We start from the raw sequence: 27,782 nt of genomic DNA, 5'->3' as shown, positions 1-27,782 counted from the left end.
TACGGGTTAGATTGCGTTGGGAGGACAAAAATTTCTGAAGAAGGGGGCGATGGGACAAAAAAAGGTTCGGAAACTATGGTTTATAAGGAGCGTAGCTGAATGAAGAATTTGATTTTTTATACCTGAGCTTCTCGTCATCACCACATAAGGCACTTCTGATTTTGAAAATAGATAGCAGCACCAACAATATTTTCAAAAATGAATGTCTTCTCGAAAGTATTCTAGAGTATTAAATTAATTTTAATTCCCTTAAAATTGTTATAGTGCCATTGTGAATTCACTTCAAGGCCAAAAAAGAAACTGCTATTGGCGGATGTCGTAATGTTTCGAGTCACCCGGTATACACGGGACTCATTACTTCCTAGATACAATGTCTATAACAGTGTTCCTCAACCACCGGGCCGCGGGTGATTAGACGTTGCAGATTTCAAAATTCTCTCTGTAGTGCATGCGAATACTATATACCCCACGCACACGCACACACACACACACAGTTCTCTTTTATATAATGAAAATTCTTCTCTGTCAACATCCCACATGGGATCAGAATTTCTTGAATTCACTTTCATTTATTGTTCGGTTAAGTGCAGCCAGCTCTTGAAATTTTCATTATATAACTAAATTTAAATGGAATTGATTCTAAACTTTGTTTCCACCTATGAAGCAAGATTAACGTTGAGTGATGGAAGTAATGCATTTCTTTTTTTTGGTTAAAAAAATTTTAGACTTCTTTTTATGTTGAAAAAATTTCAAAAGTGAAAATAACATGTTCTAAAACCTGAAAAAATGCTCTTAAAGTGAAAAAGTGTTGAAAAATGCAAATAATTCAAATGCCATAATGAACACCCGGTCCTTGGTTATGGGGTCATTCAAGTATTACATTAGCATCGAGGGGTGGGGAGGGGGGTGGTTTCGGATTTGCTGACTTTTTGATGACAGGAGGGGGGAGGAGTAGTCGGGGTTTAAAGGTTGCTTACTTCATCAACCACCCTTTTTGAAGTTATGAAATATTCTAATTTGCTGACAAGGGGAGGGGGGTCAAAAATGGCTAAAACTCTTCTGACGTAATACTTGAATGGCCGCTATAATGAATGTTTGGCGATAAATTCCTTAGTCTTATTCACTTGTCAATGGATATCTTATCGATGGGTTGTTTGACGGCGAAATTTATCTGGCACGGGTTTCACGGATACATCCCGTTTGACTTCATTTACAAAGAAAATAATGTCATTCCCATGAAAAGCACGCAATCGTCATTCTCAGAAATTAACTAATCTATATTGAGATAAAAAAAATATTTCCCTTTCTCAGTAGTAACTAGCCTTTGTTATTGTTATTAAGTGTTATCTTATCGCAAAAAATAAAATAAAAAGGTACTCTTTTACACACATATAAACTTTTCTAAGTTGAATGGTTCAAACACATCAGGGTTTTCTACATGATCGGGAATCAGCACTTCACTCAAGCTTCAAAAATGCCGTCAACATTACTATGGCTCGCGCTAGCTCTACACGTCGTTCTGACAAATGGGAAACCTTCAAATCCCGATACATTACAAACCGGGCTTATCCAACGGCTAAGAGGCCTACCTGATGGGAATACCCCTGAAGCCGAATACCCACTGTACGCCGGTAAGTAAAATATTATATCTATTTGAAGCAGGATTCACAACCTTTCCAGCCCATGAGCCAGATATGCGATATTTTTACCACTCCCGCAGTTTTAGCTCATCGAGCTTTCTTCAGGTATCACCTGTCAAATATCTCCGAATCAGAAATGATTCGACCAAAGTCCGGATCATTTCTGATAATCGGAATTTAGACAAAACTCTTGGCCAATTCGCGAATTGGCCGCACTTCGGCGGTAACATATATATTTTGACCATAGATCTGTATTTCACCGGACATTTTCCTGATTTCGATCGTTCCAACTTTTTTTTATAAAAAAAATGCCCCGTTTTTTCTCTTATTTTCAACGAGGCTTTACTTAAGCTTTACTTTACGCCCAAAATATCGGAAGGGAATATATACACGTTAAAATACTGTATATTTTGATAATTATGACTCCATAAATAATTATAATCATAAAATCATCGCACATGCTTCTCGAACTTGTAAGTTCTTTTGGTGAATTACTTGCCTTTGATAATTTTTGGCTATATTTGGTAACTTTAAATGCATTTGACAATTTTTTGGTTAGAATTGGCAATTTTACTTGTCTTCGACCATTTTTTGGCTGTACGTGGTAACTTGAGTCTCTGACAATTTTTGGCTTTAATTGACGACTTTACTTGCACTTGACAATTATTTCTTAGTTGTAATTGGAAACTTTACTTGCATTTGACACCGCGTGTTTTTGGCTATATAACGTACGAATCCCGATTTCCAATATTTTTGTGAAAGAAATATGGTCAGCCTATGTATATATATTGTGTTGTGTGTACTGTGTATCGATACTTTTCTACCGAAATATTTTTCGCGGACTGGATGAAACCTTTGGCTTTCCGCATTTGGCTCCGAGGTTGTGTACGCCTGATCTACAGTAATATTCTGGAATACATTGAAGAGTTCTGATGTATAGTAATGCATTACTGAAAGAGTTTTCCTTATGTGGTGCATGATTTTGAACACTTTATAACTATTCGAATGGCTAATGAAAACTTTGAATCCATGCTACAATTTTTCAAACTGAAGTTTGACAAATTGAAATTTCACACGTGTTAGTTATCAAGTCGTTCAACTTCATAGCACACCGGCTGGTCATGTTACATAACGCATGTTCATCTCTCTAACAGCCAAGTGCGGTGAATGCAAAGGTGGGATATGCGTTAAAGATAATCCGAATGGGGAGTTTTGCCAATGTCCACCTGGAAAAGAGTGGTATTTAAAACCCGGTATTTTTTTCATTGAAAGCGAATGTAGAAGTAAGTTAAAAGAGACTTCAATGTTTTTAGCAAACAAACAAATTATAATTGATATGAGAAAACGATTTATTATTGCCATTGTCTATTGCATCGAAATCAATTTCTTCAATTTAACACGCATTGAAATTTCTAATACGAAGTGAAGAGAGGCATTGGCGATTTGTTTTCCTCTTCCTACAGATGTCGATCCATGCGATCCGTATCCGTGTCAAAACGGTGGCACGTGTACGAGGATAGATAACAGAAGATACGTTATCCTCTATGCATGCGAATGTTCAATGACGTATAGGGGAACACATTTTGAAAAATAAGTTACACACACACAATAATAAGTTATACACACACAGATATTGTTAGAGCATCATCGGTTGGGTGCAATGCTTTCTCGATCTAGACGTTAGCTATGAACATAGACGTGAGAACTCTACTACCGGACTTATCCCGTGGCAAAGATCTCTTCAGTTCGGCAGTCCACACACCAGCCAACAAAATTCCATGACGGAAAATTTATCCAAAACAAAGTAATCGAATTAATCGATTAAAAGTGTGTGTGTGTGTGTGTTCACGTAAAAAACAAATTCATAAAAACACGCAAATCACCGACAACAATTTATAAACGTTAAATACACCAAAATAAAACACGTTTCCCACATTTTTGTTTCCCTTTGCCGATTACTAGCTGATACCAAGTGTACGTTGCCCGCCCTGTAAAAAATGTATATATGTATAATTTATTAAAGTATTTCTTAATCAAAAAAAAAAACTCTGCATTAAGTAAGAAAAAATTACTTTAATTTTTAAATATTTTAATTAAAAACTTGAGGCAATCGCTTGTGGATACACAATATTTTTTGTTTTTCTATCTGGTGTGTAGATGTACAAATTTTTGCTATTACCAACACGCGAACAGGCGACGAAAAGCTGTCCGTGAGAAATACAGGACTCAATTAGGTTGATACCTGCCACTGCTAACGACTGGCCTTGCGCTTTGTTGATTGTCATGGCAAAAGCTAAGCGAATCGGGAACTGTAATCGCTTGAAAGTGATAATTGGGATACGTGGAATGAAGACGTCTTCTCCTTTGGCACAATCCCGTTAGAATCGTTGCTTCAATGATGTAATTATGCGATTTCTTCACGCAGAGTCCGGTGCCATTGCAGGGTCTCGGTGTCTCCAAATTTCTTAAAAGAATTATAGGTGCTCCGACTTTGTGGGGGGGTCAAGTTGTTTGGTGGCACACCCGGAATATCCAAAGAGTTCAGAGATTCTGCAGAATACAGAACTGTCTGCGCTGTGTCTGTGACAGTGTCAACCGATTTTAAGATGTGGAGTCTCCTGGAATAATTTTTAGGATTTTTTTCGTTAATCTTGTTCACACTGCGATTTTTCCGTGCCAGAATCACTCTCTCACAAAGCCACTCATGGTTTCGGTGATTTTGTTGAATGTTTGGGAAGACTTTGTCTGCAAGTTCTTGAACTGAATTTAAAAACTGGCAAAATCCATTTGGGAACGTAAACAGTCTAGTGCTTCGGTCTACGGGAATTCTTCCATTCCCAAGTTTGATCAACTGATGTGAAAATGATAGCAGTGATGAGTCATTTCTCAGTTGAACTCGCATGTTAGTGGATGATGATAATTTTTTAACTTCGTGCCAGAGCGTTGATGATTTGAGGCAAGCATTGAATTCATCAGCTGGCGTTAAACATTTTTATTCCCAGTTTTGTCGTTATAGTTGTTGTTCTCTGTTGTTAGCGACGTCATACGTCCAGCTTGTGCAGCGAATATTATTCAAACGCCTTTAAAGCATTTTGTAAATTGAAACTATACCTCCATGTTGGGCGGTTGATGAGATAAAGGCGGCATTAGCACTTATAGGATACCCTGTATATAGGCTAGAAGAAATAAACGGCGATCTTCCCGGGTTTTCTTCAATTACTGGGAGGATTGGAAAAGTGACAAACCGTTATAAAGGAATAAACTGTTATAACAGAATTAAAGGTGTGACAAACCATTGTAAAGGCATATATACACGTCTGAAACGCATTGTTGGAAACCACGGTAACAAAAGTAAACATTCCGAAAGTAATTGTTGAGGCCCCAATACCATTGTTGCCCGACAGTTTTTTTTGCCCATTTCGGGCATTTGCCCAGCTCTGACGAACTTTTAAAGTACTCTACGGTTCAATCCCGGTCCTGTTTGGTATATATGCAAAATCTGGCGACGATCGGCCTAAAACTGTAGATTTGTATAAAGAAAAGACATACAGACAGACAGACAGACATACTTTCACATTTATATATAAGATTAAATAAATGAGGTTTTGGCCCTTGAAAAACTCGATTGTAAATATTTGTAGTTTTATTTTGATTTTTCGTTACGTATTTTTAATTTAATTGTAAAAATTTGATAACTCTGTACAAAAATGTTTTTCTTAAAGATAAAGTATGGCATTGAATTTTGGAACCATCTATTAATATTTGAGATCTAATTCTGTTACACACATTATCTAATTTCCGAGTATATTCTCGTAATATGCTTCTCCCCCGATTGCAGAATTGATAATTGAAAATATTTAACTATGCCTAAAAGTTTATTGACGTATTAAAAATTTACGTCTGATTTGATAGGTACCGCATCAACTGTACTGCCATCGTCAAATTCCGGAAAATTCGATACTGCCGAAGAGACATCGATTACAACTAGGATGCCATCTACGACCACTTCGAGTGCACTTATAATCTGTGGCCCATATATTTGTGGCGAACATGAAAAATGCCTCGAAAGTGATAATGATACTCAGTCAAGATGCGAATGCAGAGAAAATTATGCTAGACTAGGAGACGTGTGCAAGGGTATAGTATCAGTTATATAAATAGTTTATGTATTATACATGTAAGTAGGATACGGTATGTTGTATTCGTACCTAGAAGCATTTGTTTTCAAGAAAATGTTTCTCTCTCGCAGTATATATTAAACAACGAGAAATTTGACAGTTCAAAGCTCATTTATAGTTCATTAGCAACGGAATGGACTGTAAGTAACCCATAAGAACGGGGGTGGGGGGTCATGACCTTTCGTGTTGACGCATCCCGGAACCTCCCTCCACCAAAAAATAAGGCCCAACTTTACAGTACAATATTCAACACATAGCAATGCAAAATTAATAAGTTGAATGTCTGCGCCATTCAAAATTACGCAAAACCTGAAACCTCCACAAGAGGTCAACAGATCCATAGTTAAGCACAAGAACGATTTTTGTTGTGTGTGTGTGGAGGGTGAGACTTAGAAGAATTCTAACCCAAATTTTCCAAAAAAACACATTTCCCAATTTTTCAATTTTTAAATAATGTGAAATTTTCTGCGTCTAACTGTATTTGAGTTTTTGTTCTACCTGTAATAAAAATATTTTCAAAGTATTTTTATACATTAACTGCTGGCAGGCATTACACATGCATTTCATTTCATGTTTTTCATTAAAATGCGTTTTTCTCAAAACTATGTTTATCGTTAGATAAGGAACATTTTGTCGAACACCGCTCATTCAAATGTATTGAAACTTTGTGTGTCTATCAACACTGTAGTGTTACACACTCTAACACAAGGATTTTTTACAAGAATTATTTTTAAATTTTTTATGGCACAAAATATGGGCACATTTTGATGATTTTGGAAAAAGTTGCATGTTGTTGGAGTTAAATTTAGAAAAAAAAATCACCAAAAATTAAAATCCTAAAAGCTCATGTTAGTGTATGTAACACTATAGTGTTGAGAGGCACACAAAGTTTCATGACATTTGAATGAGCGGTGTTCGAAAAAATGTTCCTTATCTAACAATAAACATAGTTTTGAGAAAAACGCATTTTAGTTAAAAACATTAGCATGGGTAATGCCTGCCAGCAGTTAATGTAAAAATACTTTAAAAATATTTTTAATACAGGTAGAAAAAAACCTTTAACACAGTTAGACGCAGAAAACTTCATAGTATTTAAAAATTGAAAAATTGGAAAATGTGTTTTTTGGAAAATTTGCGTGCACCAACCCCCTTAATCCATAACCTCATAGGAAAAATTCCCATGCGAATCCTCTGAACATACATTTGAAAGTGAAAAAAATAACTTCATATAGAAAAATATATAACTTTTAATAAATGAATTCTATGATGCTTTTGTTGTTACGTAACTGCGAATAAATTCATAACTGATGTGAGACTTATTGATGAAATCAAATTTTGCGACAACATGGACTCGACTTTAAACTCGGTATCACGTGTCTGTTCTTCTCTTCCTTCGGATATTATTGTGCATTTTAATGAACGTACGATATCTACAGAATTTATTTGAGAATACTGGTCCTCCCCCACTTTCAAAAAGAGGGCCTATTCTGCGTGAGAATTTTCCTAGAACACTATCTTTGCGCAGAATTCGTTTCTTCAACACGACACTGACGTAACATGAAAATTAGAGCACTTGCTGTTTTCTCATCTCCTATTAAAAATACGTAAAAGATTTAAAGGTTGGCAAAATAGCACTGAAGACGCCAAATAAGATGTACAGTTGTACAGTCCACTTGTCTCTAAGGCAAATTTTATTGCATGAAAAATAATATACTCATCCGATGTACTTATAGCATCGCTATTATCATGTTGCATCTTCAGCATCTTGCTCATCGTATGGTAACTTCATCATAATTTATTCATATTGCATCATGTTATCCCATGAAATTAGTTGCCATCAATCATCATCAATATACGATATCCATTAGTTCCTGTGGAGGTGGCTGGTAACGCTCGGAGTCATAGGCGTACGCAGAATTTTCTCGAGGGCATTTTCTCGTTCAACATTTTTTTTTTCTGAATTGGGGGGGGGGGGGTTAAGTTTTTCCCTGCAAAATAACACCAATCTCGGCGCCAAAAGTACGTCAATGCTCTGAGTAAAGATATACTTTCAACCCAGGGCTATATAGCAAGGGCTGTTGGATCCCATTGAATTTGAGCTTGCCACCTTGGTTCAGTGGGCGTGGCCTCGGTGCGTGACGTCATCGCTCAAACGAATTTTTTTTTAGCACACGAGAAATGTGGTTTTTTTAAAAAAATATCTTAATTGCTTATTTTGCTATTTTAAGTGGGTGGTCTCTCGCATTGATGGTACTGTTGTAGTGTCACAAATAAGCCCGTGCGGTATTTCTAGTCTTTTAATAATCGATGAGCTAAAAAATGGATTTAAAAAAAACGATTGGAATATAATAATTTGTTTTTGATATTAGCATTCCAAATGATAATAAATCATAACTTGAAAAAATTTACAATTGAATTTTTTTTTAATTTGCCTGTTATATTTTTTAATGTTGCCATTGCATTGGTAATAAGTCCAAAGCTTCTAAAAGCTACACCTAATTCAAACAAAGACATAATTGAAAATTATTAGAGAGTTCAAAAGATAATTGAAATTATCTGTCTCGAGTTGCGTTTCAATCAACCCAATAAAAATTAACTAACGTATATGATTCAATTGAAATGGATGTGAGAAAAATATTCTCAGTGGAACTTACCTCATAAATAAAGACCGAAATTTCTTGATTTACATATTGCAATAGTTGAAAAAAGCAAACCAATGAGTAGGCTGATACTAATGACAATAATCGAAAATATAATTTTGGAGATAATTCAGGGGCATGGGCAGTACAGCGATTGTAAGTTACTGTAATTACAGGGTAGCAAAGCGGTTGCACTCGGTTCTGTTTGATCAGTGATGTCGCGCATGGCGTCAGCTGGTACCGACTCCGGGCTGTTCGGTTCTAGCTCTGACAGTACTAAAAATTCACACACGTGAAACACTACATACGCACTCAAGTACAGGCACTTAGGTACACACACTTCCGGCACAACTCAATCGGTAGTTCATGATGGAATGCTCATGGCGAGGAGTTGTGCTGGGTTTGAAAAAAAGAACTGAACCGGGAGGTGAGATAATACCTTCATTTCGGACCCAACACGATTATTAGTAAATTGCTGTATTGTGCGATATGGCCTGAGTTGGTGCGGGTAAAAAGTTGTAGCAGTCTCTAATATATACACCAACAGTTTTGTTTCATAATTTTTCTCTTCATATTCCTTTTTGTTCTCTTCTCCAGGGTAATTCTCTACCAGAAATCTATTAAAACAACAACAACAACCTTATTCCAACAAACATATGAAACATTTCTCTTTATTTCAGAATGCAAATGTGGAAGCAACCAGTGGTGCTCGTTGGATGATACCGGTAGGAAGATATGCTCTTGCAAGACAGGTTATAGGGAACAGAATGGAACCTGCCTACCTGAAGGTTAATGAATCTCTTCCGATAACTAATGCACATTTATAAATTTTGGATAAATAAGTCATAACATGACGAACATTTGAAATGCATCGAAAAAATGATAGATCCTGCTCATAGTGTATTATCTCATCAAGGAAATTTTACAAACTTCCTTTCTTTGTTGCAGGCAAGGGTGCATGTGAAAATTATTGCCTGAATGGTGGCACGTGCATCATGAGTAATAATACAAATGCGATATGTCTATGTCCCGAAACTTTCATGGGCAAAAAATGCGAACGAGGTGATGATGAGATGTCTTTATAATTTTTCATAATCATTAATTCATTACTCTTATTCTCATGTCATGTGTCGTCATTGTGAAATAACATATCTACTCACTGCACTAACATGATAACTAAAGCCCGTATCATATATGCTAAAAAAAGTTAAAGTAGGTTTCGCTAAAACGCGAAAATATGCACTAAAAACGCTGGAATATGCACTGAAAAATTGCTGAAATACGTATCAAAAATAAAAGAAATCTTAATTTATGCCGAAATATGCCATGGAACAAGGGCGTAGCGAGGGGTGGGGGTCTCTTGGGGTTCTAGTTCCCCTCCGAAATGTGAGAAAATGGCCGAAAAAAAGGAAAAAGATGGCCAAATATATTATTCTACCACTTTGGTCCTCCCCCGAAATGAAAGTGGTCCCCCCGAACGCAATTTCTGGCTACGCTCTGCCATGAAATCAAACATATTTGCGGAAAATGAAAATAAATACATCTAATAATGCCGAAGTATAGCACACAAAAAAAAAGAAAAATGGACGCAATAATAAATGCATTTGAAAGTGCCAAAGAAAACCAAAAATATTGTGAAAATTTTCATTAAAAATATGCATGAAATAAAAAATATGCTTTAAAAATCCTTCAATATGCCCTAAAGGACTTCATACGTATATTGAAAAATATAGGTGGCATCAAAAAATACATGCATTTAAAAATGCCGAAGTTTCCCAAAAAATGAAAAAAAAATATGTATATTAAAAGCACTGAAGTTATGGCCTAACCTAAGAAAAAACAAAAGTATGAAGTGAAAAAAAAAAATGAACACGAATTTAAAAGGGCAAAAATATGCATTTAAAAATGCCTAAAAATATGTATTTAAAATGCCTAAAAATATGTATTTGAAATGCCTAAAAATATGTATTTGAAATGCCTAAAAATATGTATTCAAATTGCCTAAAAATATGTATTTGAAATGCCCAAAAATATGTTTATTACAAGTGCCTAAAAATGGATTTAAGAACATGCCTAAGAATACGCATTTGAACGTGCCTAAAAAATATGCCCTGAAACAAACAATATTCAAAGGCAGAACTTTTTCTTGAAAAAATTTAAGAAAGTTGATTAAATTTGAAGAATGGAAAGATTAAAAATAATCTTGCAAGCATTAGTATAACGCCCTCAATAAAAAAAAATGCTAAAAATATGAATTTTTTTTTTCTAAAATTTCGATGATATTTTACATTTATATGCACTGACTATGAAAAATGCTAAAATATGCAATTGCACTTATTCATTTGCATATAATCCGGGCGCTGATGATAACTATGTATAACACAGTAAAACCTCGATATAACGATACCCTGCGGACCAAGAAAAAAATGTCTGGTGTAGAGTGGTATCTTAGTGGTTATAGTTAGAGGTAGCATTCATCAGGCACCATCAAATGTATGCTGCTGTTGGCATCCTCTCTACAATGGCGTTGTTAGTTCCACCATAAAATGGATTTATAATGGATTATTCGCAGCAGAAAATTCTGAATGATTCGTTTTGATGGATAAAAATGCATTTGGTTGTTCACCCTGTAAAAAAAAAGTAGTTTCCCTGCACAAAACCTTAGTGCACTACACAGTAAATAGCTTCACGGCGACTTAAATTAACACTTTCGAAGGGTAGACAGTTCGAAATACGAAAATAAGCTTGAATAAAGGATCTAAAACTTAATCTGAATCCTAAATATGACATAGTGGCCTGTGGGTTCCGACTGAAATTGGCAAACAGTGCATACCCCTGAGTCATTTCTTAGCCATCCTGGACTAGTAGTGCGATTTTCGCCATGGTTGTATATGTTATTATTTTTAAACTACTTAGAGTTTAATATTACCCATATTGGGTTATTAATCTAGGGGGAAATGACAGCTTAAGTAGGCTGGAGGGGAAATAAAAAGCAGAAAGTGTCACTCAATGCATCTCTCAGCAATTAATGTGTGGTAAATTAAAAAATCTTTCATCATCATTTGTTGGGAATTTTTGTAATTATTTTAAGGTTCCAATGAAACCCCATGTCGTTTCTAGCGCGTGCGCTAGTCTTTATCCCTCTACGTACGTCATATTCCGGGAATTATTAAACTTTCAAATGTTAACTGACTTTTGGATCACCCCGTATAAAGAGTATCGTTGATCGAAAGAAGTTTAATATTTAGAATATACTATTGGCAATCTTACCATATACCAACCATGGTTTCAATGTGCGCCACTATATTTAATTCACCGATCTACAGGGGGCGTAAAAATGAGTGTTTGCACCGGCTGGTTCAATGTATAGGCAATTCCAAACATAATTCAATGGAGTATCGTTGTAGGGGAATTTATCGTTGTATCGAGTATCGTTGTACTTACTCACTAACTAACCGAAACGGTGACCGAGTCCATATTCCGAAGAATTTCTAACTGATAGGTCACCGTCGGAGTATCGTTGTAGGGAGGTTTCACTGTACCACATTCGCGCTAATTTAAGTTTAACCGTGCAGTGTATTGTGAACATTGCTTCACATATAATTTTATCATTCATTTTCATATATACCTTCAGATATACATCCGTGCGTAAGCTATGGTTGCAAGAACGGTGGCACTTGTATCAGGAAACAAGGAGTGGAATTCAAATGCTTGTGTCCAGAAGGATTTTCCGGAAAATGGTGTGAAAAAGGTGGGTCAAATCAATAGAAATGCTTTAAAACACGTTTGTTGTATCCAAACATCTCACATCCCGCAGCAGAACTTCTAGGTTGGAATATTTATCGGGCATCCATGCCAGCATTTTCACGGGCCCTACTAGAGTAGATTCATGGTGGGAAAACAAAAATATGATGAAAATAGTCCTGGGCCCTATCAGCCCTACCCTTTTGGAAGGGGGGCATGGGTCGTTGAGAATTTCGAAAATAAAGAAGACGGATCATTTTATTGACAGTGCCTACCTAATGGCGTGCTTAAGTGTGTTTGGATTTCCGAATCATGGTTTCATAAATCAATGTCAATAGGAATTTTATTCGTCATATCTCTCATAGAAAATAGATTTACTTGAGAAATTGACTTTTCCAGCAGTAGGTCTATTGCTGTCACAGAAACAAGACCTGGTAGTCCCAATAAGTATTTCCAATGGTATCTGATGGAAAGAACAAAGGAAATACTCTGAATTGACGGGGGGATGAGCAAAGTAATAAAAAATGCAAAACATTTTCATGACAAAACAACATCAGGACACAACAGACAGGAGTACGCATCACTTTATGCACTTTTAGAAAGAGGCAAGCTTCCAAAGCATTGCTAGTGGTAAGCAAGCCTTCTACTGGTAGACATTTCAATGTATACGGTGGAGTTCTACCAACGCACCATATATAGGTGCCTTCAGGCCTCCACGGAGAGCTTGTGACTTCACTGAAGAGGGTCAACTCACAAATACAAATACAAATACAAATACAACACCACAACAGGCAAAATGCCCAACGAGGTGGCTGATAAAAAGATGCCCATAAAAATATGGTTGTCATATGTTTCAAAAATACAGCAACCCAATTAAAAATGCAATTAACACAAATTACAAACAATATATACACATGATAAAATATTATACAATGCCCATAAAGAATACTTATGGTTGTCTTATTCTAAGAATGGATAGCTTCTCGATTTACCCCAACATGTTTATCGTATTTCTTTTTAAACGTGTCAATTGTGTTACAATTTACTACCTCCGGGGGTAAGCTATTCCATTTATTAACAACCCTATTGGAGAAAAATTCCCTGCGACACCATAACCTTGCATTGTCCCTCACCAATCGATACTGGTGTCCCCTTGTAAAAGCAGTCGATTGGCGGTGTACTAAAAGTTCATGGTCCATCCTATCCATCCCATTGAAAATTTTGAACACTTCGATCATATCTCCTCGACACCTGCGTTCATCCAATGTAAACATATTCAAAAAATGAAGTCTTTCTTCATAACTCAAGCCCTGTGTGCCAATAAGGACACGCGTAGCTCTTCTCTGCACCCCTTCAACCAAGTCTATGTCCCTCTGTAGGTATGGTCTCCAAAACCTTACAGCATACTCCAGTCCAGGACGAACTAAGCCTCGAAAAAGCGGAAGAATGACTTTAGGAGAACGCGAAGAGACCTTTTTGAAAATGAGACCAAGCATTCTATTCGATTTTTTGACAACCGCTGAACAATGTTCAGAAAACTTAAGTCGCTCGTCAATGAGAATTCCCAAATCGGTGACTCTAGTTGCATCCGGGATAGTGACACCATTCAACTCGTAAGAGAACCGTGGGTTGTTCGAACCAAAATGAGCGACCATGCACTTATCTACGCTAAACGTCATGCTCCATTCATTTGCCCATGCTGCAATCTTGTTTAAGTTGGTCTGGAGCAACTCCCTATCGCTTTCATTCCCGATTACCCCCATTAGCTTCACATCATCTGCGAATTTGCTAGTAATTCCATCGATACCCTGATCGAGTTTATCGATAAAAAGTGAAAAAAGTATGGGGCCAAGGACACTTCCCTGAGGAACTCCACTTGTGACGTCTGTCCAACCAGAGAATTCCCCGTTCACCATAACTCGTTGCGACCTATCTCTTAACCACGATTCTATCCAATTCAGCAAGTTGCCCCCTATTCCAATCTCGTGTAAACGCTTCAAGAGTTTGCCATGTTGGACCCGATCGAATGCCTTCTGGAAATCAAGGTAAACCACGTCGACATTTTTGCTCTTACCCAAAGCCTTAGTCACGTAATCATAGAAGCAAAGGAGGTTAGTTACACATGACTTCCCCTTCCTGAACCCATGCTGATTATCCGACAATACATTATTCTCGTCTATCCACTTCACAAACTGCCTTTTGATGATAATTTCCAAAATTTTCGAGAGGGAGCTCGTCAAACTCACTGGACGATAATTAGACACCACTTCTCTACTACCCTTCTTAAATATCGGAACAACGTTAGCCAGTTTCCAATCTCTCGGGACGATACCCTCAGCAACACTACTCCTGTATATCTGTGCGACTGGCCCCAACAATTCATTAGCACCTTCCCTGAGAACCCTGGGATAGATATCATCTGGTCCTGGTGCTTTGCTTGCACATACATTTCTTAGAAGATTTAGGACCTCCACGTCTTCCACTTGAATATCGTTGAGCGTTTTATTACCCCATGCAACACCCGTATATCGAATATCATTATCTCCATTAAAAACCGACGCGAAAAAGTCATTGAAAGCACTACACATGCCTACATTGCTCTCTACTTTTGAGCCTCCTATCGAGAGGGGGCCAACTGTCCCCTTACATCCATTATTGACGTATCGAAAAAATGATTTTGGGTCAGAGCCAATGTTATCTGCCAACCTAGATTCAACTTGCTTTTTACTATCCCTTATCGCTTTCTTCAACAGTCTTCTATAGCCATTGGATATAGTAGGCCGACGCATGCGCCATCTTTACCCTTTTTTGTAATATTGTTGTGGGGACGGACAATATCAAATGCTATAGGTGAGATGATCTTCTATAGGTGAGATGTGACGTCACGAGCTTTGCACGCAGGCGCTATACTACAGATGGTGTTGGCACCAACACCATCTATAGTAGGAAAATACCCATATCAGGGAAAACGGGTGAATTTCACTGTTACTTTTACCGCCTTTTAGGCATACGAACGGCTTCTACCTCATTTTAGAGGGATATGCACACCTTCTGCAAATTTCTGGGCATACGAACGGTTTCACTTGTGTGTTTTTATGGGGGGGATGGATGTGCATATGCACGTCTTCTACTCATTTCTAGGCATACAAACGCCTTCTACCCTCTTTACGAACGTACGCACGTCTTTCGCTTGCTTCTCTAGGGAAGCGGACTTCTTCCACTTGTTACTCATTTCCAGATACGGACGCTTCCTACCAATTTCTTAGGGGTACAGACACCCTTTACCTATTTCAGGGGGTGCATACGACTTTTATACATTTCTAGGGATTTCTTCTACGCATTTCTACGCATTTCTTCTACGTATTTCTAGATGAAACTCTCACTAGTTCACGCGTTTCTATAGGACACCCAAATCAGGGTCTAGAGCAGATACTACATTTCGTGCTATAATAGTATGCAGAGAGTGACAGGATCAGACGTTTTACTTCGTTCCATTTGAAGAAAAAAGCGGACACTTTACTACTCGTTTGATATTTCATTAAAATGCAAGCACAAAATACTTTCTTTGTAGATATCATACGAGTTATCACATCATATAACGATTACTTATGAATACGAGTATACTTTCCAAACAGATTGCGATTGCGGCCCTGATACACGCGGTTGCACTATCGAAGGAAACATGAAGAAATGCGTATGTAAACCTGGTTTCGCTATAAGAAATGGAACTTGCACGGGTAAGAAAGATATCGATTAATGGTTATATCTCACAGTTTCAAAATAATGTGTTGGATTTTAGGTTTGAAATTTCAATTTCTTTCCATACCTGGATAGCTTGCGATTGTGGCACGAGTAGCGATGGATGCCGTTTCCAGGACGACAGGAAAATATGCAGATGCCCGACAGGATACGAACAGAAATATGGCATATGCGTCGGTGAGTAACAATATGATTGAGATTGTTTTGCATTGATTTTTTTTAGTATTCCTTTGATCATATTCAATTACAGTCAAATCTCGATAAGCCGAATGTGCAGCGGCCGACAGAACAATTCGTGTTATCGTTGGTTCGACTTATCCAAAATCCCCATTTCAGAGTGGGAAAAATTCAATAAAAATAACTGCGCTATTTACGAATATCGTATTCGTAAAACATGTCGAACTTCTGGAGATGAAGAAATTCGAAAGGATAACTTATTCTAATTTGATCGTATTTTAGTTATTGATGAGAATATTTGGAATAAACTAGACGGGGGCATTCTCTGTATAATGGAAACGGACGCATATACACGATACTCGAATAAATGAAACGGATCGACTTAAATAAAGTGTATACAAGACTGTTTTCTCTCGAAAAATGCAGAGATTTTTGACTGTTTATCTCTTCTTTTTCGTGAGAAAGTCATTTCAAAACAGACAAATGAATCCACCAAGTGTGAATCTGCTAAATTCCGTTGTTGAATGCTAATGTTAATTAAATGCTCTCACATGTTAGTTCTATTGCTAAATAATTCTGTTGCTAAATGATGAATTCTATTGCTAAATGATGAATTATATTGCTAAATGATGAATTATATTGCTAAATGATGAATTATATTGCTAAATGATGAATTCTATTGCTAAATGATGAATTCTATTGATAAATGATGAATTCTATTGATAAATGATGAATTCTATTGATAAATGATGAATTCTATTGCTAAATGATGAATTCTATTGCTAAATGATGAATTCTATTGCTAAATAATTCTGTTGCTAAATGATGAATTCTATTGCTAAATGCTAATGTTCCAGACTCTGCACGAAGATGGGCTGGAAGAGATCTCGGCAACGGGATAAGTCCAGTGGCAAAGTTCTGGCGTTCATTCATTGCTAAATGCTAAATAATTTTGTTGCTAAATGATGAATTCTATTGCTAAATGCTAAATAACTTTGTTGCTGAATGATGAATTATATTGCTAAATGATGAATTATATTATATTGCTAAATGATGAATTATATTATATTGCTAAATGATGAATTATATTATATTGCTAAATGATGAATTATATTATATTGCTAAATGATGAATTATATTATATTGCTAAATGATGAATTATATTATATTGCTAAATGATGAATTATATTATATTGCTAAATGATGAATTATATTATATTGCTAAATGATGAATTATATTGCTAAATGCTAAGTGACTCTGTTGTTAAATGATAAATTCTATTGCTAAATGCTAAATAATTTTGTTGTTAAATGATGAATTATATTGCTAAATGCTAAGTGATTCTGTTGTAAAATGATAAATTCTATTCAAAATGATGAATTCTATTCAAAATGATGAGTTCTACTGCAAAATGATGAATTCTTGCTGATGAATTTGCTGAATTATGAATTATATGTTCAAATGTTGAATTATATTGCTATTTTAAACCGTTATTAAATAGTGTAAACTTATATTTTTTAAACTTCTCCCATTCCCGAAAACTTCGACTTAAAGGAAGAAAACTCGGAGTTGAGGGAAAACTTTGACACTAAAATACAAAAAAATTTCTGGGGCTGAGTGATAACTTCGACCTAAACAGATATTCGAGTTACCGCGAATTGACTGTACAACTGACTGTACGAAAATCGGGAGAAGAATGAATATTTATAAAAATAATTAAGCTTATAATTGGCAGAACAATTATGAATAATAATTTTGTTTATCACTATTTAATCAATTTCCATCAACGTTTATTATAACTAGAAAAGCATGCCACACGAGTTGACAATTTTATTTATTTATTTTCATTTTCTGGTATCACAGCTTGCAACTGCGGTGAGAAGAGCGAAGGATGCAAATTCGATTACTGGGGCACTAAATCGTGCATCTGCAATCATGGATACGCTGATAATAACGGAGTGTGTGAAAGTACGTAAATGCTGATATATATATACTCTTATTGCTTAAACTCTTTTCAGGAAAATTTTTCCCTTTCCTGAAATAAACAGACGGTTTTTTTTGAGAACCAATTCCAGGAGAACTTGGCGTTAACCTTTCTCTACGAAATTCACCGACATCAGTTCGACATGAGTGAATGATCGGGTAAGCGAGTGAATGAGCGATTGAGTGAGTGAGTGAATGAATCCGACCTATTACTGAACAACCAGACAAGACCCGGACTCTGTCCCTTGAGGGATATAAGCCCTTTATTAGATAACTTTCACAAGCTGGATTCGAACCTTGGTCTTCAGGTTCAACACACTATCACCTTCACCAATTCGGTTAAATTCCTATATCAACCTATTACTAGCGCCAGCTCACTTATTCACTTGTAGAGTCACTGAGTTAATCGCTAAGTAGCTCATTATATCGCTCACTCACTTGCTCACCAGATCATTCACTTATTCATCAGATCAATCACTCACCGGGTGAAATGTAATATTTATTTGCTCAGGATCACTCACAATGTCGCACACTATGTCACTCGATAATTCTCTCAGTAGGCCGGTCATACACTTGATTTCTAGGTCACTCATTCTATCATAAACTCACTAGGTTGCTCACTCTGTTATACACTCAATAATATGGTCGCTCACTCTGTTATACACTCAATAATATGGTCGCTCACTCTGTTATACACTCAATAATATGGTCGCTCACTCGCTAACCAAGTGTAGCTCACTTTGTCACTACCTCACTCACTAACTAGGTTGCTCATTTTGTTGCTCTTTGACTAAATCGCTCACTCTGTCACACGCGCTCAATCACCAGGCCACGCATTTATTCACTGGATCACTGATTTTGTCACTAGATCCCTCAGTTTACCACTGAGTCGCTCATCCCTCACTAGGTCACTTGCTCTATCTCTAACGGCCGTATTCCCCAACAGAGTTTAACTGCAATTGCAGGTTATAGGATTAGAGATCGACACGGATTAGTTAAAATCCCGACTTTAACCAATCTGTTTCAATATCTAATTCTTTAACTTGTGATTGCAGTTAAACTCTGTCGGTAAATACGACCGTAAGTCGCTCACCGCTGTCACTCGCTCATTCACTTACGGCAGTGATCACCGACAGAGTTAAAATTACAATCACAGGTTAAAGGATAAGCTATCGACACGGATTGGTTTAAGTCCTCAATTTTACCTTTCTTTCTTTCAAACCGAGTACAACTCAGGTTTATCACCATCTATGGGCGATTTACTACCTAGTGAGTTATACCGGAAGTGTAACTGTGTGTGTGCCTAAGTCTGAGTGCGCATGTAGTGTTGTGCTTGCTTTTTTCAGTGGCGCCATCTATATTTCAATTTAACCGATCTGGTTCGATCTTCAATCCTTTCACCTGCGCGAGATTGCAGTTTAAAGTGTGTTGGTGAATACGGCCTTTATTTGCTCACTAACCACTTGCCATTTACACGGCAAGCAAAGTAAACAATCCAGAAGTCATTGCCGAGGATCACGAATCACTGTTGCCAGAGGGGTTTTTTGCCCATTTCGGGCATTTGCCCAGCTCTGATGGACTTTTAGTATTATACGAATACAAATACAACGCTACAACAGGCAAATTGCCCAACGAGGTGGCTGACTTAAGAACATCATGGATCCCCGAGCCATTTTTTTTTGGAGGCCCTACCTACTACTACTACTACACCACACCCCCCTTCCCGCGCCCCCCCCCCGCGGAACCCCCCCAACGATTATTTAGTTAACGGACATATAATATGAATATAGTATTTGAGCAATACGAAATTTTTGCTGAATTTTTGAATATTGATTTCTCAGGTTGTTATTGCGGAGAGCACACAGAACGGTGCAGCTTCGACAAATTCGGGAACAAAACTTGTCTCTGCAGGTCTCATTATGCCCTGAAGGATGACATTTGTGTTGGTAGGTAATTTGTTTCATAAATGTTGTACTAAATGTATTGGGGTTTCATTTCGTTGATTCTTGAAGGGCAATTGTATTAAATTAGACCGGGGGGGGGGGGGTCTAATTTGATACATTGCCCAAAATTTTCAGTCTGCGGGCCCGATACGCAGCATTTCTGCCACTGGCGGGCCGGAAACAGTTGCTATGAATAGAGTGACCATATGACCAGTGGCCACACGCTGGAGGGCTCTCACCCGGCAAGTGAGAGGACGTGGGTTCGATTCCCTGCAAGAGAAGTTGAATTTTCTTTCCTAAATATATCTTTGTCATGCGTTTATCGTCGCATTATAATAATGAAATTACTAAATGGACATTCAATAATCAAGATACTTCACTTGCGAAAATAATCAAGATACTTCATTACAAGTTAAATTTAGTCATGATTATCCCTAATCGTGGTACAATACATAAACTTAGTAAGCAACAATAACGGGCCTTGGCCACTCTCACCCAGTAAAGAATAACATTTAGAATTTGATCAGTCACCCATTTTCCGATACGCATCCCTGGACGATATCGTCGGGGTCTATCTTAACTAGGCTGACCATATTCCTTCGAGAGAAATACGAGACATTAGGATTCCAAATGCGGGAAAATACGGGACATCCGCCAATTATCGCCGAAAATGTCGCCAAAACTGAACAAAATTGCCAAATATTGCTGAAATTACGGGAAAATTCTGCAGTTGTGGGAAATGAAGCATTACATTAAATTGCAGTGGATTAAAATGAATTCCACGAGATACAACGTTCACCAAGACAAATGTGGGAGATTAATATTTTTATTTATAGTTGTAATTATGATAATATATAATACATGAGTTGAAAAATAATTTCACTCTTTGATTTCAATAAAGAATAAAAATTCAAGTAGGCTGCTTCGCGTAAAAATCGGGAAAAACCGGGACACTTTTGCCAAAAAGGCGGGACGGCCAGAAAAATGGAAAATACCGGGACTGTCCCGGGAAATACGGGACGTATGGTCACACTAATCTTTACCCTTCCCCATGCCGAGTTCGAAACGTAACTTTCCCCCATCGAATTGAGAGTGAATCTTCACTCTCAGAAAAAACACACACGATGATTTTTCGTCAATCAGCTGCTCCATATTGGATCCCGTTTTAACGTATTTTTATATATGAAATATGATCACCTTTTTACTACTGGAGGAACCACGAGACACCCAGGCTCTGTCGCAAGAAGCAACGGAAGCACTTTGCCGGGCCGCATTTGGCGTGCGGATCCGAGATTGAGCACCTCGACATTAGACTTATTGAAACGCTTGAAAATCGAAAAAGAAAGCTACAGATATATGACATATTTGTTTATAAATTGTACTCAATTGTTTAGAAGTTCCTAAATTTAGAAATTTATGTGACAGAATGTTTCATTTACGAGGCTCTTTGTTTTCTTTTCAGACTGTAAGTGCGGAAAGCAGAGCGACGGTTGCTCATTTGATGGTTGCGAAAAGAAGTGCCGTTGCAAACCATACTTCTCACAAATGCGTTCATATTGTGCAGGCAAGTCACGATAGTATTAAATAAAGCTGGGATTACGCTATAAAAGTTTGATAAAAGATCTTTTACAAAACTTGAAAAAAGATAAACAACCAATAAGCATATTGGTTACATTCGCTCGGATGTAACGGATCAGCTTATTAGTGTATACCATATCAAGTTTTTGTGAAGCTGTATATCATTCTACACGTCTAAATACCACAGGGTTACCTAGTAGCCTGTGGGCTTAATGGGAAACTGACAGCAATGTCTGACTGAAATGTTGAAGACCCCTGAGCTAAATAAAGCCTGTCTGATAAAAAACAAGAATTTAACAGGGTGTAAAGCATGTGTAATATACCATCATCACCTAGAGATAGAAGGCCTTCGCACTCTGCTTGTGACATCAAGTAAGTAGTCCGTTTTCCCTCAGAATATTCAGGGGAAAAAATTCCCTGCTCGTGCCAGTATCATCGTTGATCCCGGTGCCCAGAAGGGTTTGGCCAAAAGTGTAATATGGGCAGGATAGCGATGACTAGCCTATAAGCATGGAGAGTCAAAGGTTCACCCCATGTTGACAACACTTTGAAGATGACATCACTCATCATCACTCAGTATCATCGTTGTGAGGAAAAGAAATGATCGGGCTCAGAATTAGCGATTTCTATGCCCCACATCCAATCACTATGCGGTATTTGTGAGCCAATCAGGTATATTCCACGTCAAAATAATAAGAAACGAAATAGGATGCAGTGTTTCAAAATCTGGCAAACTTGCTAAGTAGTCTGAATGACGTTTATGGCAAACACTGCAGAGGCCTTCTATCTCTATGTGGTGATGAATATACACGCACTCAACTCAGACCGTTACGTATACACGAACTTAAACTTCCAGCACAACTCAATTAGTAGTTAATTCCCCTTGGCGATAGACCGGAGTTGTGCTCGGTGAATGGTGCGTATCGGTACGCGCACCCTTCAGTGCGACTGCGACGCGTAACGAAATCGACACGGATTGCTTAAAAACATGAAACCGGTATCTATTTCACGTTTTCAACCAGTCCGCGTCGATTTCGTTACGCGTTACGGTCCAGAGTGTTCCATGCGTGCCGAGTGGCGCAGTGTTAAGATGCTCGTCTTTCGCTATGAGGATAACGGAAAACAACATGAGAAACAAGTTATTTACCTACCGGGCCCGGGTTGACCACCAGTAGATGGCACCTTCATTTTTCACTCAACTAAACTCTTCGGAAATTGCACTATGGTGACATATGACCGGAATTGGTGTGCGGTAAATTAGTATGCACCCTGCCATAGAACGGAAGAAGACCACTGTCATACAACCCAGCAGAGCAAGTTCTTTCTCCATGAGAATTATCTTGTAACAAAAATCTTGTGTGAGGATATTCTTTACAGGATACTGAAAGTTTTATGAAAAATTAATGGTTTTTGTTAATTTATGAAGTTATTTTTCATATAATTTATTAATTAAATTTTTGCAACGTTCTCATGACCAGAATGCAATTGTGGAGAATTCTCAGAAAAATGCAGTTTGGATTATTGGGGCAAAAAGACGTGCAAGTGCAAAGCGAACGCAGCTCATCCTTACGAGAAAAAAAATGAGTGCTTGGGTATGTATTTATACAACACTTGGCCTTTGGTCTCTAGTCGATTTTTAGCAATACACAGTGCAATTCTCAAGGGATTATGTTTTTTGGTTTGTTCTCAGGGGATTCACGCATTTCTATGATCACAGTGATCCATAAAATTCATGCTCCAGGTCCTCCTTTTTTTTGGGGCGATTTTTTTTCCTGCGATGTCGAGCGGGATTTGTTCGGGAAATTATGCATTCAAGTTTGTTGAAAGTTCTCGCTGTCGTTGTTGCTTGGGACAAACAAGCTAAATACATGGCCCAGTGCCGCACGGGCCGGGAGCCTAAAAAAATGAGAAGTGGTTGAATTTTTCGAAAATTTTACAAGTAGGGCCGAAGTAATATCCTTGGCCTGGGGGGGGGGGCATGATGCTCTTAAGACGGCCCTGCCAGCGAACTGATTCTAGTCCTCAGAATCAACTGATGCTAATCCAAGAAGAAACTTTCGCGGCAAGTAATTAAAACGTGCAAAAAAGCAGCATGTGATGACATGAATGCCATTTTGAACTATCTATCTGTCGAGGAGTCCCCCAATTCTCTCTAGGAGCGTTCATAACGAATGCAACAATGTATAATACACTCATTTTAACAAGTAATGCCCAGAATAAATAACCGTAGACTTTCAGGCCTCTTTGTAACTATTCGAATAAGTTCACTGCTAAAAACTTTTGGAGGGACCTGTAAATCAATTGAAATATGTGATTCACAACGTATTTTGTTCCTTTTTTTCACAAAACAAGACTGTGACTGTGGACCAAACAGCGACGGCTGCTGGTTTTCTACCGGCAATGAAAAGAACTGCAAATGCAGGCACAACTTTTCGCAAAAGGATGGAAAATGTGTAGGTGAGTCTCCTTTCCAAGAAATTTTCGATCTGAAAATACTTTCATATACGAATGTCTTTTCATGCTTTTGAAGATAAGGTTTAAAATGTTATTTCGTAAAATCATTTTGTTTTATTTATCTTTTTCTGCTTTTTAAATCAGAAATTGATCAATGTCATTCGTCGCCATGTCTGAACGGAGGAACTTGCAAAAATACAGGATTTTTACTCTTCAACTGCACTTGTCCATCTACTCATACTGGTACTTTATGTCAGAAAGGTGAGTGATAAAGAAACGATTCTCATACTCCTACTACTACTACTACTGCTGCTACTAAACCACGCATGCACCTCGTCCACACTCCTCTGCGCAATTTCTAACGAATTGGTACGTGTTGGAATGTGCGTGCACGTGTTGTGGACTTAACGCGTGAGGTTTGTCACTGTGTAATGCATGTTATGCGTAGCGCTGCCATCAACTTTTCCTACTATGAGTGAAGTACAATGATTGAATTACTGTAGTGTTGTAGGCCTGTTGCTGTCTGCGGCGAGACTTTTCAAAGGGAAAGATCGGCTCGCATTCACGCCAAATTTACTTGCTATTTATGATGATTAGACACATAAGAAAAACTAACTTTGCATTGGTGTAGGGGCAATATAAGAAATATTTTTCTACTGATATTATAACCAGTATTTAAAGTCTAGTAGAGCAGGGATAAAGGACATATTCGGAAACACGGCTCAGCTACAATAACACACAGCAACGAATAGCCAAATCCCAATACGAAATTGCTGTGATGGGCTCGTATAATGATAGCGACCATCCATTACTCCATTTGTAGCCACGTTGCTGCCTAAACTCACCATCTACTCAATAACAAAGTAAGAATTTTTTGGTAATTTTTTGGCCTGTGCTCCATACATTCATTATGAGGTGTCGTGAAATTTAACGACATCAGAGGGGCGAAGTCAAGAAGATGCTTTTCACAGAATAAATTCAAAATGTCAACGAAATTTTCAGTAAAAAATATACTAGTGTTTTGTTATAATAACTAATTGTACATTTATAATACTCTTTTTTCCGTTTCAGTGAAAAATCCATGCTTGGCCCGGCCTTGTCAAAACGGTGGCAAATGTTACTTCAGTGGAGAGAAATCGGATTATTTTTGCTTGTGCCCAGCCAATTATACCGGGAAGAACTGCACTAAGGGTAGAGTTTTTTTTTTTCTTTCAGCTGAAGTTTGATGCGAAATCACGCGACAAAAAAGTTTGGTATTTAAAGCAATAACTTAACCATTACTCAGGGTTCCAACCAAATTTAAATTCGCCAAGTCTAAATGCCGTGGAAGGCATTCCATCGGTCCAAATGCAAATGCCATGGCTCTTGCATGGTGAAAAGGTGATCGTAATATGCGGTTTTACTGCAAGATTGGTCTTATTTTGTAGTGGGGACGACTCTGTAGAGGGATTAAAACCTGTTCGCGTCACTGGATAACGGCAATGACATTTTGGAAGGCACTGTCAGAAATTCTTGACAAAACGAATTGGGACAACATGCATTCCACGGCATGTTCAACGTATTCATGTAAATTTGGTTCATTGAGGAAGTGGGAAAAACCGTGTTTTTCGCTAAGAATGAAAAGCATTGTTGGAAACGCATGAAAACTCTACAGTAGTGGTTCATAACCTTTATATCTGATCGCAACCCCGAAAGAAAATCAATTCGAATTCCCGCACCCTCCCCCGCCCAAAGGGCTCAAATTACAATAAGCACCACAGTTTGACCCTTTAAGGGGTTTTTAAAATTTTCCTGATGCGCATTGTAACTACCACATTAAGAATAAAATCGAGTAAGGAACATGAGATATTTCGGGAGTGACCGAAATAAAGCAGATTAAGTTTGACGAGATATCTCAGGATTGACGCTGTAAGGGTTAACTGATAATAAAGCATAGAATGACATAGCTGTCAACTTGGGAGAACCATAATTTGAGGAGTTTTTTACGCAGATCCAAATTCTGTATAAAAATCAATTGAAAATGAATTTTTGGAAAACAACGTAGGGATATTTCATTAATAAATGTAAAATTGTAGGGATTTTCCCTTTTGCAAAAACGTGACATAGTGCAAAGACATTGCACCGATTCGCCAATCAGTAGGTTAAAATACTGTCATTACTACTATTTTCCAATCAAATCCTGAGAACCAAAACAATTGTCATCGGCTCCAAACGAGACATACAGACTCAACGGGACATATGGTCAAAGGAAATACAAGTCATCTCGCCAGTTTTAGATGACGCAAGGCCGAATTGAAGCTGGTTGCTTAGCAAATTCTGTCCTGAATATAAAGTATTTTGCTTCAATATATTTTTTTTGTTATTTGACGCAATAGTGACAATTTACATTACGCTTGTGACGTCATTTCGGAGGATTAAAACAGGAAGCCTGTCTTTCTTCCAAGTAAATTATTTGGGAATATTTTTCCCCTAAAAGTAGAGATTCTTTACAATCGTGGTCGAAATTCGGGTGATAAAATAATTTTTCGGGAGTCCCGGAGATGGAGTATAGATTCGCGAAACTCCTGAAAATCCGGTAGACTTGGCAGCTATGGCAATCGCAAAATATCACAGAAAGTTTTCCATCTCGCATCCTCAGATATGCATGTGTCTGGTTAAGAACCACTGCTCTGATGATGCTCAGCTTCAGCATGACCTATTGGAAAAATTGTAGCCTACGAACATTTTTTATTTAATATACGGTGAGCACATCGTCTGACGTCAGAAGTGAAGTCCGTCTGAAGTCTGTTCGAAGTATAATTAATTTATTCAGAAACGCCTTATATACCATACAGACAGACAGACATGACCGCTGACCGCCCAGAGAGACCATCTTGGGATGGTTTGCGCTCTTTCCCAAAGGGATGGACGGTCTCGGAGAGGCCTTACCATACAAGCGTCTTCACTGCTTGTATAGTATCGTAACATTTTAACACGATGAATGCTCAGTGTACGCACTACAATTTCTTAAAATATTTTTTTGTTGATATCTTGTTCAAACAGTGAATAAGCCTTGCTCTGACAATCCGTGCAGTAATGGCGGGACGTGCTATAGCGGACATGGACTCGACTACGTTTGCGTTTGTCCTCCGACTTATACGGGAAAGAACTGCACGGATGGTAACTATAATTATGAATTCATAAAAAAACGGTGATCATTACCAAAATTGTTTAAACCACACTCTACTAGCTTTCTTTTGATTTTCTCCTATAGTTGCTTTTAGACCGTGCGATTCTAATCCGTGTGCCAATGGAGGAACTTGCACCGCGCTGTCCGCTGACAAGTACACTTGCTCCTGTGAGGAATGGTTCACGGGCCCGAAATGCGACAAGTTGAAATGGTGCGAAGACGGACCAGGAAAAGTAATCTGTTCACTCTGCAAAGGCGGAGAATGCGGTTTCGATTTCGAACGGAAGACGGGTTACTGCCGCTGTCCTCAAAACGACGAACTCTCACAGGCCCTGGGTAACGCCGGGCGGAGGACGCGGATTTTCCGATCGTATTGGCCGCAAGTGACATCCTGATGGTGCGACCAATGAAGAAGGTTCTCATTCTCGTTCGACATTACAATGTATCCATTGATAGAAACTTCAAGAACTTCTCTCCGAATTTTATTCATGAACTATATCAAATAAATTTTGATAGA

At 37.8% G+C, this 27,782-nt stretch overlaps 1 protein-coding gene across 1 annotated transcript; it reads left to right on the top strand.

Moving 5' to 3' along the window:
• Positions 1-1,393: 1,393 nt before the first annotated feature.
• On the top strand, positions 1,394-27,782 carry LOC149081488 (uncharacterized). Its single transcript, XM_089238416.1, has 16 exons — positions 1,394-1,631; positions 5,553-5,777; positions 9,138-9,245; positions 9,406-9,519; positions 12,092-12,208; positions 15,837-15,938; positions 16,036-16,137; positions 18,002-18,106; positions 19,963-20,067; positions 21,527-21,628; positions 23,121-23,234; positions 23,995-24,099; positions 24,241-24,357; positions 25,168-25,287; positions 27,139-27,255; positions 27,350-27,782. The coding sequence occupies exons 1-16, from the start codon at positions 1,439-1,441 to the stop codon at positions 27,658-27,660; spliced, it is 2,157 nt and encodes a 718-aa protein (XP_089094542.1). The 5' UTR covers positions 1,394-1,438; the 3' UTR covers positions 27,661-27,782.

This window comes from Pholcus phalangioides, unplaced genomic scaffold (assembly GCF_987345545.1).
Source record: "Pholcus phalangioides strain wild (caught in Gottingen) unplaced genomic scaffold, Ppha-v1.0 ptg000010l_1, whole genome shotgun sequence".
NCBI classification, from domain to species: domain Eukaryota; kingdom Metazoa; phylum Arthropoda; class Arachnida; order Araneae; family Pholcidae; genus Pholcus; species Pholcus phalangioides.
Note: the sequence above shows the minus strand (reverse complement) of the source record. Positions and strands in the feature narration are given on the sequence as shown.